The following is a 13,252-nucleotide window of genomic DNA, read 5'->3' as shown; positions in this document are numbered from 1 at the left end:
AAATAGAGATTTGAATGTCAAATAATAAATAGGGAGCTAAAACCATAAGTCTTAAGACTGCGGTCTTAAATCCCTAATGAACTTTAGAATGTATAGTCAAATTAATGGTGGTAGCAAAATCACTTTTCATAATACACCTTTTTTAGTCGAGATCAGAAAAAGTGTGAAAATCATAACAAAGATCTACATCACAGATAAATCCATGTTATATAGATATTAATGCCATCTAAAATGACAGTAACTTGTAGATTGCGTTATCTTCTTTTTAATTTTGGTTAGTTGAAGAAACCTTTTTTGATTCTATATTGCATATATATTACGTAATAAAATCTACAGTACTGATAGAAATAATCTTTATCTTTTTGTTGACAGTTCTTAGCATCTATTTTATAAGATAATTCTTTTAAAATAATATAAAAGAATTTTTGTTTTTATAGTTCACTATTTTTTGAAACCTCTTTATAAAATAATCGCTAAAACACCAATGCCGATTAGTGATAAACGGAATATATTACTATTAAGGAAAAGGAGAATGTGGTATAAAGCACTACAGTCGTAACATCTATTATACCACTTTTATAGACTTAGAGTGATTTTCGTGGTATAATAGCACTTATCTCGTTTTAGTTACAAATTTTAAATTGTGAAAAAGCGTAAAAAGCTATCCACCCTTTGAATCCGAATCACTTTTAATGCGTACTATGGAGAGAGATAAGACTTTTAATTGCAGTGTCTTCACTTAGAACAATTATTTAATATAGATTAGATTAGACTACCACTTTAGTAGTTTTATACGCTGAAACTCATTTGAGTCAGCTCGTCTGTTATAATGCCACGGATGAGACTCTGAATGTACATAGAAAAAATGTACAAAAATTTCATACATCGTTTATTTGGACGAAGACAGGTGCAACTTAAATAAATTTATTGTCAATATTATGGCCGATTTGTAGTCATTTCCATAGAGGTATGATAAGGTTTCCAAATCTTGCCTCTATTTATTTTATTCCTTTATCAGTTTTTTTATTACTTCCCATATCTGCTACTAGATTTCCCCATGAACACGTGTGAGACATGTCATTGTATCATGTGGTACTCAAATCTTTAGAAAGCCTTTATTGACAAAAAAAAAACATCACTATTTTGATAACATAGAACTACTATCATAAATAAACAACAATAAAAATAAATGCAAACAATTTGTGGTTGCGTTATTTATTATGAGTACGAAAATCAATCGTAAATATTTTATAACAAATTAAAAAAAAAATGTTTCCAAAAGGAATGTCTCGTTATTGGCTATTGAAATTATTTTTAACACAAATAAAACTGAATTAACTCCTCGACAGTGATTAAGTAACAATAAATTAACAGAAACAATAAAATACATTAAAAATAATAAAACAGCTTATAATATGTTGATAACAAATAGTATCACGTTGCAACAATATTTACGAGCTCGTAATATTGTTACAAATACAAAAAATTCATAAAAAATTGATTAACTAAATAAATAGACTTCGATATAAAAAAATAAATAAAGTGATCCGTAAAAAATGATATCATCTATAGGCTTACATTGCTACGATGAAATTTAATCTTTTTTAGGAGTGAGATTATTTAATTTTGGTTGATAGAATTCTTCAACGATAGCTTCTACCATTATATCCAGTACTTTGCGGCGTTCATCCCAATCTTTCTGATCAGGTTTACATATCAATTCAGCATAATATTTAATTTTTGGTTCCGTTCCACTGGTACGCAATGTGATGACCAAACCATTTTCAAATGTAAAAGTAATCATTTGAGTACTCTTGCTAACTGGTAAAATAGCTCTGCCATCTTTTTGGGATGTATCTACACCAGTAGTTAAATCGCGAACATATTGTATTGGAAATCGACCATTAAGTATTGACTTAGGATAAGTTTTTGGTTTGCCATCCTGAAAATTACGCAATCTTTCGAATATACGTTCTATAACGGGTTGTTCATAGCAGAGGAAATAAGAAACTTTGGTGCAATGAAAACCATATTTATCATAAATTTCATTCAGTTTCTCAGTAAGTGAAATATTAAATTTCTCTTTAAGATAACAAGCCATTGTTGCCAAGTGCACAGCAGCGCTAACTCCATCTTTATCAAGTACAGTAGTAGTGAACATAAAGCCAATAGCCTCTTCAAAAGCAAACAAAACCTTTTTTTTCGCATCCATCAGTTCTTTTGCTTTATTTCCCATCCATTTAAAACCGGTAAGTGTTTCTACAAAGTTAAAGCCCTCAAGGGTAGCAATTGTGCCTAAGATTTTTGAACTAACCGTGCTAGCAATCATATAACTATCTATGGAGTATACTTCTGGATGTAGAGATCGGAAGTTTTGTAGTGCCCACCAGCCTAATAATGCACCCAATTCATTGCCGTTAAAAACCTTTAAATATTTTCATATTTAATGCTTTTTAATTTTTCTATTATAAAAAGTATATTGATGAATTTACCTTCCATTCTCCAGTTGTTCTACTCTTTTCAGCACATGCCAAACGATCAGCATCTGGATCGTTAGCTAATATAATGGTTATGCCTTCCCTGTCAGCTAACTTTATTGATAAATCGAGTGCGCTTTTGCCTTCTTCTGGATTTGGAAAAACAACAGTAGAAAACTCAGGATCCGCTTCCATTTGTTCGGGTACAGAAACAATACGATGACCCATTTTAGCAGTGCACATACCCTGCTGTACATAAGGATGACCTACACCATGCATTGCTGTATACACAAAAGATAGCTGTACATAAAAGAAATGAGCTTTATTACTTGAAATAATAAATTTTAAAAATTCGAATTTTCTTACTCTGCTAGTTTTATTTATTTCCATGTATTTTTTGGGTATATTTGCCAGCAAAAGTTCAAAATATGTACGATTCATAGTTTCATAAGGATCTTCGAGTAAAGGATGTTCACATAATATATCTGTATTCCATGAACTATCTTTTGGTTCTAGATTCTCTTCAATAGAACGTTGTATGTTCTTGTCATGTGGCGGTATAATTTGCGCGCCGTTCTCCCAATAAACCTTATAACCGTTATCTTCTTTAGGATTATGTGAGGCTGTTACCATCACTCCTGCTAAGCATTGTAATTGCATTATAGCAAATGGTACAAAAGGTGTAGGTACCATTCGACTATAGAGACGTACCTTAATATTACGTTGCAAGAAAACGCTAGCGGATAGTTCAGCAAAACGTCTGCTATTATGTCGCCCATCATAGCCAAGAACAATACCACGTTCAGCCTGATCTTTACTATTTGGAAATTGTTTTAAGATATATTCACATAAGCCCTGAGCAGTTTGTACAATAACGAGATCATTCATGGAATTAAACCCAGCACGCATAACACCGCGCAATCCTGCTGTGCCGAATGTTAAACGATCCAGCAAACGCGTTTTCAAAGTACACCATTCCTTCTTGTTAACCAACTCCTGTATTTCGCAATGGGTTTTCTTGTTGCGATCCCAGCATAGCCATAATGAAATTTTATTGTCTAATTCCTTTTTTCCTGAGTAAGTAGGCATTGCTGGAGTGGGTTGAAGTATTCTTTGGTACTAAAGCAATTCCAAGTAAAATTAATAATTTATATAAGTTGTTATAAAATGTTAGTAGATAAGTTTTAACTAATTTTAAAAAATATTTTTTATGTTGCCAAGCTAAATATATTTGCATTATCTATTTATTGCTGTTTTTAATTATCAGGAAGAGGCTCGTCATTATTTAAAACTTTAATTATCTGAAATCATTCACTCTAATCAAATCGTTCTTGACCTTGAGTAACATTATTTATAAAAGTTTTCACAAATACACAAGAGCCATTTGTTTATCAAAGCGCGGTCAAAGTTATTTATATAAATTATTTTATTTTTACACAACACGTTAAGAAATTATACATATATAAACATTTAAATCGGACAGTGACCTAATTACTCTTGTTCTCGTTCAGATTAAAATTTTTGGTTTTAAATATTGTTTTACAAATTCGCACAATACAATTTATCAGAAATCAACAATCAATTGAAACAAAAATGAAACAGTTTTCTTCTGTACACATAAATCTAATATTTATTAGAAAAAACTTACACCGCAACGTTTGGTTTCACACTTGCAAAAAGCAATGTACAAATGAGAGCACACTAAATGACAGCTGTCAATAGTTTATTTTTAAAGCAAGATATGCAGTATGGATTGAAAATGATGTATTTTATATCTTCATATTTGATATTTTTGTTATACATGTGTATATATTAATATTAGGTCTGTTCCACCAGCTATTCGTAATAAAACTGAAGTAAAACACAAGTAAAGTATAAATTGATAGCGTAACACGAATAAAGTACCAAATTACTCTTTTACACAGATTTATATGGAAAAGCTTTGTGTAAAGTCTAGTGAGAACACCAGTGCCGTACAAATAAACAATACAAAAATTTAAATTCAAACCAAAACAGTTGATACACACATTAACACAAAATTTACTTGAAGTAAAATGTACGAGTGAAGTCTGTGTAGCTTTTTTTGACAGGGATGTTACGCTCTCTCAGATGATCTCATTCACTCAAAAATTTGTTGGCGAAACGTACTTCTGTATACACAGTGTTACTCAAAGCTACTACGAGTAGCTCGTGAAACAGACCTGCTCTCGACAGCTCGCAAATGAGGCAAAAAAACAGCAAGCTGCTTACTATAGACCCTAAGCGAATTATTGGCTTCACTGTTGCAATCTGTTAAATGTTATGTTTTCGCAAAGAGCAAATCTTACATATGTGCACATAGATCAAGCAAATTACATTTTGTATAAAAATAAATAATAAAGCTAAAATTAAAAATTAATATGAGTAATGAACTAAAAGCAATGTTCAGAATGTTGCTTTTACAACAAAATTAATAATAGTTTAGAATATTTATGCTTGAATAAGAATTAGCTTGTTAGCAACAAATAGTTAAAAATTTTAAACCACTTCTCAATTATACTTTTCTCATACATTCCTAAAAATTTTTGAATATATTTATATGTATATAATTAAAATATTTATTTCCCATAATTTTGCATATTTTTAAAATATATCATTTCCACACTTTTCAAATTTGTGAAATTTTTTAGTTTAGCTTGAATTTTTGTTTACAAACTTTTGAGATATAAGTGAAATATTCATTGAATTTTCCAACGAAGGTTCACAATAATTCGTTTATTGCGTAAGTAATTATATTTTCTGTATATGCTTAAATGTTTGGCAACTTCACAATTATGTGCTAAGCGAACTACTTGCTGTTTTTTGCCTAAAAGTTGCCGAAAGCATCTATTATTGATGATAATATAATCTTCAAGTTTCTGAGTAAACAAATTTATAAAAATATTTACAAAGAGGGTTTTCGAACAGTAGTGAACTACAACAACAAAAATTTTATTTTTTATATTATTTATATCGAGTATTGCCAAATACCCATCATCAGTGGTCTTGGAAATAATTCTTGCATTTAATTATTAGTAAATAATTATTTTTACACATTTTGCATACTGTTTTCCTGCTTTATGTCATATGTAAATTCTGTTCTGTTCTATTTACATAAAAAATGTAAAACAAATATAATAAAAATAATTTTAAGCATGGACTATACTATGTCATATACTATGTTTACATTAATTTATACAACCTCATTAGCATATTTTTTTATAAAAAATAACATTTGAGACAAATATATCGAAGTAATCATGTAAACATACTGATGTGCGGGTTTTTTTTACTAAGGGTAATGTTATGTCGAGTGTCTCGAGCACGGTATGAGTAAAATTGTTTCTGTTTTATAGCAAATTATAAAATTGAGAGGGAGAGAAAAAATAATACGTTGTTTCAAATTTCAGCATGAGAACCAGGCTATTTGTACCTTGGCACTTGTGTTAAGCAATATTGTCCAGTAATAAAAGCCAGAATTTTGCCGTGCCCAAGACAATCTACATAATATATCTCTAACTCTGCGTGCATATTTAGTACAGTTCGGCAAGACTTTCACTTTTTCATTAACAATGAAAAATTTTTGTTCACCGACAACTTGTGCCAAGCAATGTTGTCCAGTAATAAATATCAGAATTTTGTCGTGCCCAAGACAATCTACATAATATATCCCTAACTCTGCGTCTATATTTACTACAGTTCGGCAAGACTTTCACTTTTTCATTAACATTGAAAAATTTTTGTTCACAGACAATATTTGGATATAATATGAATTTACATTCAATAGAAAATTCTTTCCAAAGTCTATCAAGCCTTAATGCCCAGTAAAAACAAAAACATAGAATTATTCTTGTTTCTATATTTTTGAACCAACTCTGCAAATGTAGCTTATCTATATCATTAAGGTTTCTTGCAGGTGCTGTCACTCCGGGCGACATGTCATTTTGTCATTTCGTGTTAGTTGTCAAGCGGCTTGTGAATTTATAAAATATAAACTTAAATAATTCTGCGACCTGCGTGTTATTTTGAGACATACTAATAAAAAAGGTTTTGCGAAAAAGTTGCAAATTAAAATATGGCTGATGTTTTAGATATTGATAACGCTGAAGAGTTTGAGGTAGACGAGGATGGCGATCGTGAGTATTCATATGATTTAAAAATTTGTGTTAAAATTCATTAAATTAACATGAATATATATTTTGCAGAAGGTATTGTGCGTTTAAAGGAAAAAGCAAAGTCGCGCAAAGGTCGTGGTTTTGGAAATGAAAGCAATGTTCGAGAAACCATTCACAGTTATGATCGCGTGCGCCATGAAGATGATGACGAACTGGAACCGGGACCACAACGATCTGTTGAGGGTTGGATTCTATTTGTAACATCAATACACGAAGAAGCACAAGAAGATGAAATTCAAGAAAAATTCTGTGAATTTGGTGATATTAAAAATATACATTTAAATTTAGATCGCCGCACTGGTTTTTCCAAAGGATACGCTTTAGTAGAGTATGAGACACATAAGCAGGCTTTGGCAGCAAAGGAAGCACTTAATGCCACAGAGATAATGGGTCAACGAATTCAAGTTGATTGGTGTTTTGTCAAAGGACCTAAAAGGTCGAGAAAATCAAGCGAAAAACGCAGAAAATAATCATAAATGCTCATTTTGTACATAATTATGTGGTATACGTATGAATATAATTGGTTTGTAAAAAACATAAATTTAGTTATTTATTATGTATTATATATATATACATATATGCAACAAAACAATTATAAAAAATTGTGTTACCACAAATATTTTTCCTTTTAAACCATTAATCTATATTATATGTACGAACATTTTATAAATGAATAAACAAAAATTATTAGGAAAAAACTTTTTATTTACATATAAAAAAAACTAAATATTTATATTTATTTCATTTTTTTTTGTTGTAATAAATGTTTTCGTAATGCTTGTTGTTTGTCTCGGAAACTTTTCTTCACTTTTGAACGAGCCTTATGTCGCATCATTACAAAGTTTTTATTCTTTCGTTTCTCTCGATTTGTTTTTGAACAATTTTCATTTTTACGTCCATCTTTCCAACCAAATTTCTCTCTGTCCTCACGTCCTGCTTTGACCGTCTCTAATCTGGACTCCTTGTCATGCTTACGTTTCTTATATATCATTTCAATGTTATCAAGCTTAACAAATTCGGACCGGTCTTTTTCAAGTGGCCGTTTGCGTGCATTAGTAACAGTTTTTTTCAAATTTGCTGCATTTATTTTTTTAAAGTCTTCGTCTGTAAAAATACGAGTTAAAGCTAACTCTTGCGCGGCCTCCTTTTCATTTAAGATTTTAATATTTTCAGATATTTCATTGGATTCATCTTTTTCTTGTTTAATAGTAGTTTTTAAATTTAAAGAATTATCTGTTTTGTTTACATCTTCTGCATCTGAATCATCTTCATCATTGTCAGAGACATCATTATCACTATCTTCTTCTTCCTGGTCATCATCAGTTTCTTCATCTTGTTCGGAATCTTGAACGCCTTCATCTTCACTTTGCGACACATCTACCCATTGTCCATCATTTGAGTCTGTATCCGAGTCATTATCGTCACCCATGTCAATTACTTTGGATGCTTTAAGCAAAACTTCTGCACCTGGTATAGATTCGTGTACTTCAATTTCACCATAAGCACGAGGTTTTCGTTCCGCTTGTGCTTCGGTTAAGCGTCCGCGATCTCTTTTATGTAATAAAGCGGGCAATTGTTCTCTATAAAGCATTATAAGTGAACGTGCCGCCATCATAACTGATTTCTCTTTATAAGTCTTGTACATGGCTAAATCCCTTAATAAATCCTCACCCATTGCCAGTGGACAACGTAAACAAATTTCTCGCGTAGCATTTAAACCAATAGCCATAACATCACTTGAGTTTCGTTCTGTTATAAAATTGTTTGCAATTGTTTTCAATATAGGTTCTATGATATCACCAGGTACCAGTTCATGTGAAGCTTGTGCAGCAAACTGTAGAACACGCGTTACTTGACGTTGATGTGGTTGCATGAAACGCGTTATATAGGGATAGAAACTGAACAAAAATAAATTATGTATGCCGATTAGACGCGAAATAACGTCTAAATGCATAAGTTTTACTTCAAAACGTTCATTACCAGCCTGTAATTGTTTAAATAAACCTTCGGCCATACCTTGTGGATTATGTATGAGATGTATGCCTGAAAAATTAAATGCTGGTGCATTTTTCTTCTTTTTTTGTGCCTTTATTGCTTGTTTTTTAATAACTTCTAATTGCTTTTGGCGTTTCTTTGTTTTTTTGTTAACACGATTTTGCATAATGGCAGTTTTCAGATCGATTTCATTATCACTACCAGATTCATCTGAATTCTTATCGTCATCATCATGGCCCAAGAAAAACTTTAATGAAGTGACAAGTACCTGAAATTTATAAATTTTTGAATATTATTATTCTCTCAATTTCTACCTTTGAATAAATACCTTTGTTATTTTTGAAAAGCAGCCAACAGTAGCAATAACATTAACTGTTTTCGCATCATTCCATATATTTTTTTTGTACAGATCAATCATTATATTCACAGACATCTTCGCCGCTTTAGGATTAGTATCTTTCAGCATTGTATACATAAAGTTTTGTAAATTCTAAGATATAATATTATTACTAAATTGATAATATGGTAAATTTTATTACTATTACCGAATTCAATTTCATATCTCTATGTTTAGAATTCATGTTTTTTATGTCAGTTATTATATGAGTTTGTAGATAGCTTCGTAAATGTTTATCTGGACACCGAAGCAGTTGAAAAAATAGTGATAATAAATCCAATGCTGATATTAAGTTTTTGTTACGCATTAACACTAACGCCTTTACAAAGCAATTTCGCATAGTTGGATCCAATGTGGTAGCATGATTTTTTAGCATATCAACTAAAAGTTGAGGGTATTTGAGACATATTTCCGGGTAGCATTTAGCACACTAAAAAGAGATTGTAAATAAACTTTATTGTATATTAACATACAAATAGTTTACCTGTGCTATAAACATGACAAGTTCATCAAGTGATTTGTCCTCCTCACATGGATTCAAAGCAAATACTTCAAGACTTGCCTCAAAATGACGATACTGCTGTTGAAAGTCACTTTTATAAGATTCTGGATCACGTTTAATAAGATTTTGTAGCTGAGGCAAATTATGCGGCAGCTGATTATTATGACGCACCATTTTGCAAACTTTTTAACGATAAAAAATTTACAAAAATCTCAGTAAAATTCTTATAGAATTTACCAGTTGAAGTATTGCGTATGGAAAGAAATCACGTTGTTTTTTTTTAGATTTGACATTTACACTCTTCATAGCAGAAAATTGATATTTAAAAACAGAGATGCCACACATTTTCATATCAAAACTTAGTCAAAATGTTAGATTTGTTCGAGTACTTACTTTCAGAAAAGAAAAATTTGTAGAACGTTACTTGAATTTTTGAGTCCTTCTACAGTAACACAATGGGCCGATATTCCTAAGGAGATTCTTAGGATTAACGGTATAATCTATTTTAACTTACTTGAAATTTTGTGTACTTATTTGAAGATGTGTCAACGATGTCAAATATAAATAAATAACATTTTTTGCATTTTCTACATTTTCCATAATTAGTTAATTAATTTCTACATATAAAGAACTAAATATTATTTGCTAGCAATTAAAATGTAAACAAAAAAAAAGCTTTCCTAGTATTTTCACAGAACTTTCTGACTTATAAAAGCTTTTTCACATGCATAAACAACTTATGCCAAAGGAAACGACAAACTCTTAATTTGATTAATATAAATTGATTTGATTGCAGCGGGAAGCATTAGAAACTATAGAAAAAATGTTATTAAAGTGTTAAGCGATCTATTTTAATTAGAAATTTCAACGAATATTCCAGTCAAAGTTGTTTATAGACTAAAATTCGAATAAAATTAAAAAGGTGTTACAAATTTAAAAATGGTGAAAATAATATATTTTAAGTTATGTGCACAATAAATATGTATTTTAAAAATATACAAAATTTTTTAGTAATACGTAAAGAAAGTATAAATAAAAAGTACTCTGAATTTTTTAAACTTATTAGTTCCTAATAAGTTTATAATTGTTAAGGCATAAATATTCTAAACAATTAAGAATTTATTTTGTAAAAAAAAATTTTCAAAATGTTTTGCATTGTTATAGTACATTCGCACTGTCTCATATAGACATTTGCTCATTTATATTAATGAGGAAACATTTACATTATAATGATCTCATTTATATAAAAGTACTTTGAATGGTAATACTATGTTCAGACACACTTTAATTTCGCAAAAATTTTAATTTTGACTTTGTTTCAGTAAATTTAAGTTGTTTTTTCCATACAATATTAAGTTTAAAAGGTAAGAAGAAAATTAAGGAAGATGGCTTTAATTTCATTAAAACGAATGCAGAAATTAAGGGAAACTTGCGACTATCCGAAAGATAAATTTTAGACAAAAGACAAGTTGATAATTTTTAACATTCGATTTGTAAATAAAAAACATACGATTTCCTTAATTTGAGGCAGTATAAATTCCTTCCAAATTAACTTAATTTCATTTTAACGAAATTAAGGATATTTGGCTGTCCGAACATAGTATATATCATTCTTATTAGTGTCTATAATGAGCAAAACCGTCTAAATGAGACACTGTGAATGTGCTATTACCTTATTTTTAAGTCAGTTAAAAAGCATGGAATCTTTGTACGATTAATGAATTTTAGACTTACTAAGTAATAAGTAGTAGAAACATATTAGGTCTGTTCCACGCTACTCATAGTAACACATGAGTAAAACAGAAGTAAAATTTACACAAAAATACTTGAAAATTTGCTGGTGGAACGCGCTTGTGTATACACAGTGTTTACTTAAAGTTACTATGAGTAGCTCGTGGAACAGACTTATTATATGTGGTATTTTATTCACAAGTTGACTTTATCTAAAAAAATTTTGTTAAGCAAAAAATATTTTGGTGTGGCAACTATTTAAGTAAATGTTAATAAAAACAAACAAAAAATTAAGTGGTGAATCAAATTAAAAAGTAAATTTCAAATTAATAGAGAGAGTCATTAAATTATAATTTCGCTTGATAAATTAATTTAATACATTTAAAACAGAGAAGAATAAATGGATGAAAATACAATAAATTACTTTAATAACAGTGGAGGTAAAAAGAAATTTTTTAAAAATGTTTACATTATCTATTTAATTGTTTGGGAAATTCTTTCATTATTTTCAGATGGATTTTTGATGGAAGAATTCATGAGTGACGATTCGGAGTGTAATGAGATAACTTCAGCCACACATAATGTTGGTGTAGTGAAACTAGCGTCTACAAAAAAATACGGCCATAATAATTTGGATGACGCCGACGAGGAAAGCAATGAAACAGGTAACAGATTTGTTAATTTACATTAAATTGTAAAATAAAGCAATTCTTTGTAGAATATCCTAGTTGTTCTAAGGAACGAAAACGTCGCATCGTGTGGTCAAAAAATGCGGAAACATTTTTGTTAGAATTGTGGGAGAAATATTTTGTTGAGTTACGTAGTGTGCGCAAAAATGCTCACATATATTCAAAAATTGCAGAACAATTAAAACAAAAAAGCGGTCATAAATTTTCTGGTCATGAAGTCAAGATAAAAATACAAAACGTGCAATCCAAATATCTGTAAGTGTTTAATTCTTTAATGTGATCGTTCTACATTAATTGATTTTATTAATATTTTGCAGTGATGAAAGAAAAAAAATGGGACTGTCTGGTGGTACATCATCCACTTGGGTGCACTTTTCCAAGGTGCATTCAATTGTTGGAGATTATAAGTCTTTAAACGTAGTACCTTCAGTGAAAGAAGACGCAGGTAAATATGTTTTTATATATCTTTGTGCTATTTAGTTACAACATAATTATTTGTAGAAAGCAGTTATCAAGATACCAATCCATATAATTCAGATTACGAGTTTCAGTCACCGTCTTTTAGATCTGAACCCAGAAAGAAAAAAAAAATTACAGATAAACAGGAAGAACTCATAAGTGTAACCGATACTACTAATAGATTTCTAAAAGGAGAGGTAGTAATAAAAAATAAAAGAACTATAAACTCGAAAAACCAAACTGCACTATTAGAAGGTAAAATAAATTTTTTAAAATCACGAATTATAAACATTCATTTGTTTGGCTAATATAATAATTTTTATAATTTTTAGAGGAATACTTAATAGATGAATTCTTGAGTGACAACTCAGAAAGCAGTGAGCCAACGGAGAGTGCCGACGAAGAGAGTAATGAAACAGGTTTATTAATACAATGTAAGTTAATATAAAATAATACAAAGATTTCTGTTAACAGAATATCCAAGTTGCTCTAAAGAAAGAAAACGTCGCATCGTTTGGACAAAATATGCTGAAAGACTTTTATTGGAATTGTGGGACAAAAACGTTGCCGAATTGCGTAGTGAGCGTAAAAATTCTCATGTTTACAGAGAAATTGCAGACCAATTGATAACAAACGGACATAAATTTTCTGGTCATGAAGTCAAGACAAAAATACAAAATCTGCATACAAAGTACAAGTACGTGTTCAATTATTGCCAGTGATTATTAATAATCAGGGACCGAAAATAACAGTTATTTTAAAATTTTTTATGAAAAAAAGCAGCAACAAAAAGTTGTCTAAACTCTTAT

At 30.0% G+C, this 13,252-nt stretch overlaps 4 protein-coding genes across 4 annotated transcripts; 2 read left to right on the top strand and 2 right to left on the bottom strand.

Annotated features, from left to right (window-relative positions):
* Positions 1-1,217: 1,217 nt before the first annotated feature.
* Positions 1,218-4,193, bottom strand: LOC119680628 (phosphoglucomutase-2). The gene is made up of 4 exons (XM_038093549.1): positions 4,126-4,193; positions 2,844-3,596; positions 2,493-2,777; positions 1,218-2,425 (listed from the first exon to the last, which is right to left on the bottom strand). Exons 2-4 carry the CDS (start codon positions 3,564-3,566, stop codon positions 1,595-1,597), a joined length of 1,839 nt encoding a protein of 612 aa, XP_037949477.1. The 5' UTR covers positions 3,567-3,596; positions 4,126-4,193; the 3' UTR covers positions 1,218-1,594.
* Positions 4,194-6,411: 2,218 nt separating this feature from the next.
* Positions 6,412-7,246, top strand: LOC119681490 (RNA-binding protein 8A). Its single transcript, XM_038094699.1, has 2 exons — positions 6,412-6,631; positions 6,701-7,246. The coding sequence occupies exons 1-2, from the start codon at positions 6,571-6,573 to the stop codon at positions 7,138-7,140; spliced, it is 501 nt and encodes a 166-aa protein (XP_037950627.1). The 5' UTR covers positions 6,412-6,570; the 3' UTR covers positions 7,141-7,246.
* A 160-nt stretch (positions 7,247-7,406) lies between these two features.
* Positions 7,407-9,845, bottom strand: LOC119680625 (protein SDA1 homolog). Its single transcript, XM_038093544.1, has 4 exons — positions 9,547-9,845; positions 9,211-9,492; positions 8,994-9,155; positions 7,407-8,933 (listed from the first exon to the last, which is right to left on the bottom strand). The coding sequence occupies exons 1-4, from the start codon at positions 9,736-9,738 to the stop codon at positions 7,407-7,409; spliced, it is 2,163 nt and encodes a 720-aa protein (XP_037949472.1). The 5' UTR covers positions 9,739-9,845.
* A 1,850-nt stretch (positions 9,846-11,695) lies between these two features.
* LOC119674655 lies at positions 11,696-13,182 on the top strand. The gene is made up of 7 exons (XM_038085803.1): positions 11,696-11,735; positions 11,808-11,960; positions 12,014-12,239; positions 12,302-12,429; positions 12,486-12,698; positions 12,776-12,862; positions 12,918-13,182. Exons 1-7 carry the CDS (start codon positions 11,696-11,698, stop codon positions 13,163-13,165), a joined length of 1,095 nt encoding a protein of 364 aa, XP_037941731.1. The 3' UTR covers positions 13,166-13,182.
* Positions 13,183-13,252: the final 70 nt, after the last annotated feature.

The sequence above is a fragment of the Teleopsis dalmanni genome, chromosome 2 (genome assembly GCF_002237135.1).
Source record: "Teleopsis dalmanni isolate 2A chromosome 2, ASM223713v2, whole genome shotgun sequence".
Lineage (NCBI taxonomy): Eukaryota > Metazoa > Arthropoda > Insecta > Diptera > Diopsidae > Teleopsis > Teleopsis dalmanni.
The sequence above is the reverse complement of the archived record's forward strand: the minus strand, read 5'-3'. Positions and strand labels throughout refer to the sequence as shown.

Bases quoted from the DNA above. Each gene is read 5' to 3' on its own strand.
- LOC119680625 (XM_038093544.1), bottom strand. From the start codon at position 9,738: ATGGTGCGTCATAATAATCAGCTGCCGCATAATTTGCCTCAGCTACAA. The intron at 9,493-9,546 runs GTAAACTATTTG...ATCTCTTTTTAG, and splicing joins TTGTCATGTTTATAGCACAG to TGTGCTAAATGCTACCCGGA. The intron at 8,934-8,993 runs GTATTTATTCAA...TATAAATTTCAG, and splicing joins GCTTTTCAAAAATAACAAAG to GTACTTGTCACTTCATTAAA.
- LOC119680628 (XM_038093549.1), bottom strand. From the start codon at position 3,566: ATGCCTACTTACTCAGGAAAAAAGGAATTAGACAATAAAATTTCATTA. The intron at 2,778-2,843 runs GTAAGAAAATTC...TTTTATGTACAG, and splicing joins AAATAAATAAAACTAGCAGA to CTATCTTTTGTGTATACAGC. The intron at 2,426-2,492 runs GTAAATTCATCA...AAATATTTAAAG, and splicing joins GAACAACTGGAGAATGGAAG to GTTTTTAACGGCAATGAATT.
- LOC119674655 (XM_038085803.1), top strand. From the start codon at position 11,696: ATGGATGAAAATACAATAAATTACTTTAATAACAGTGGAG. The intron at 11,736-11,807 runs GTAAAAAGAAAT...CATTATTTTCAG, and splicing joins TTACTTTAATAACAGTGGAG to ATGGATTTTTGATGGAAGAA. The intron at 12,699-12,775 runs GTAAAATAAATT...TATAATTTTTAG, and splicing joins CCAAACTGCACTATTAGAAG to AGGAATACTTAATAGATGAA.
- LOC119681490 (XM_038094699.1), top strand. From the start codon at position 6,571: ATGGCTGATGTTTTAGATATTGATAACGCTGAAGAGTTTGAGGTAGAC. The intron at 6,632-6,700 runs GTGAGTATTCAT...TATATTTTGCAG, and splicing joins GGTAGACGAGGATGGCGATC to AAGGTATTGTGCGTTTAAAG.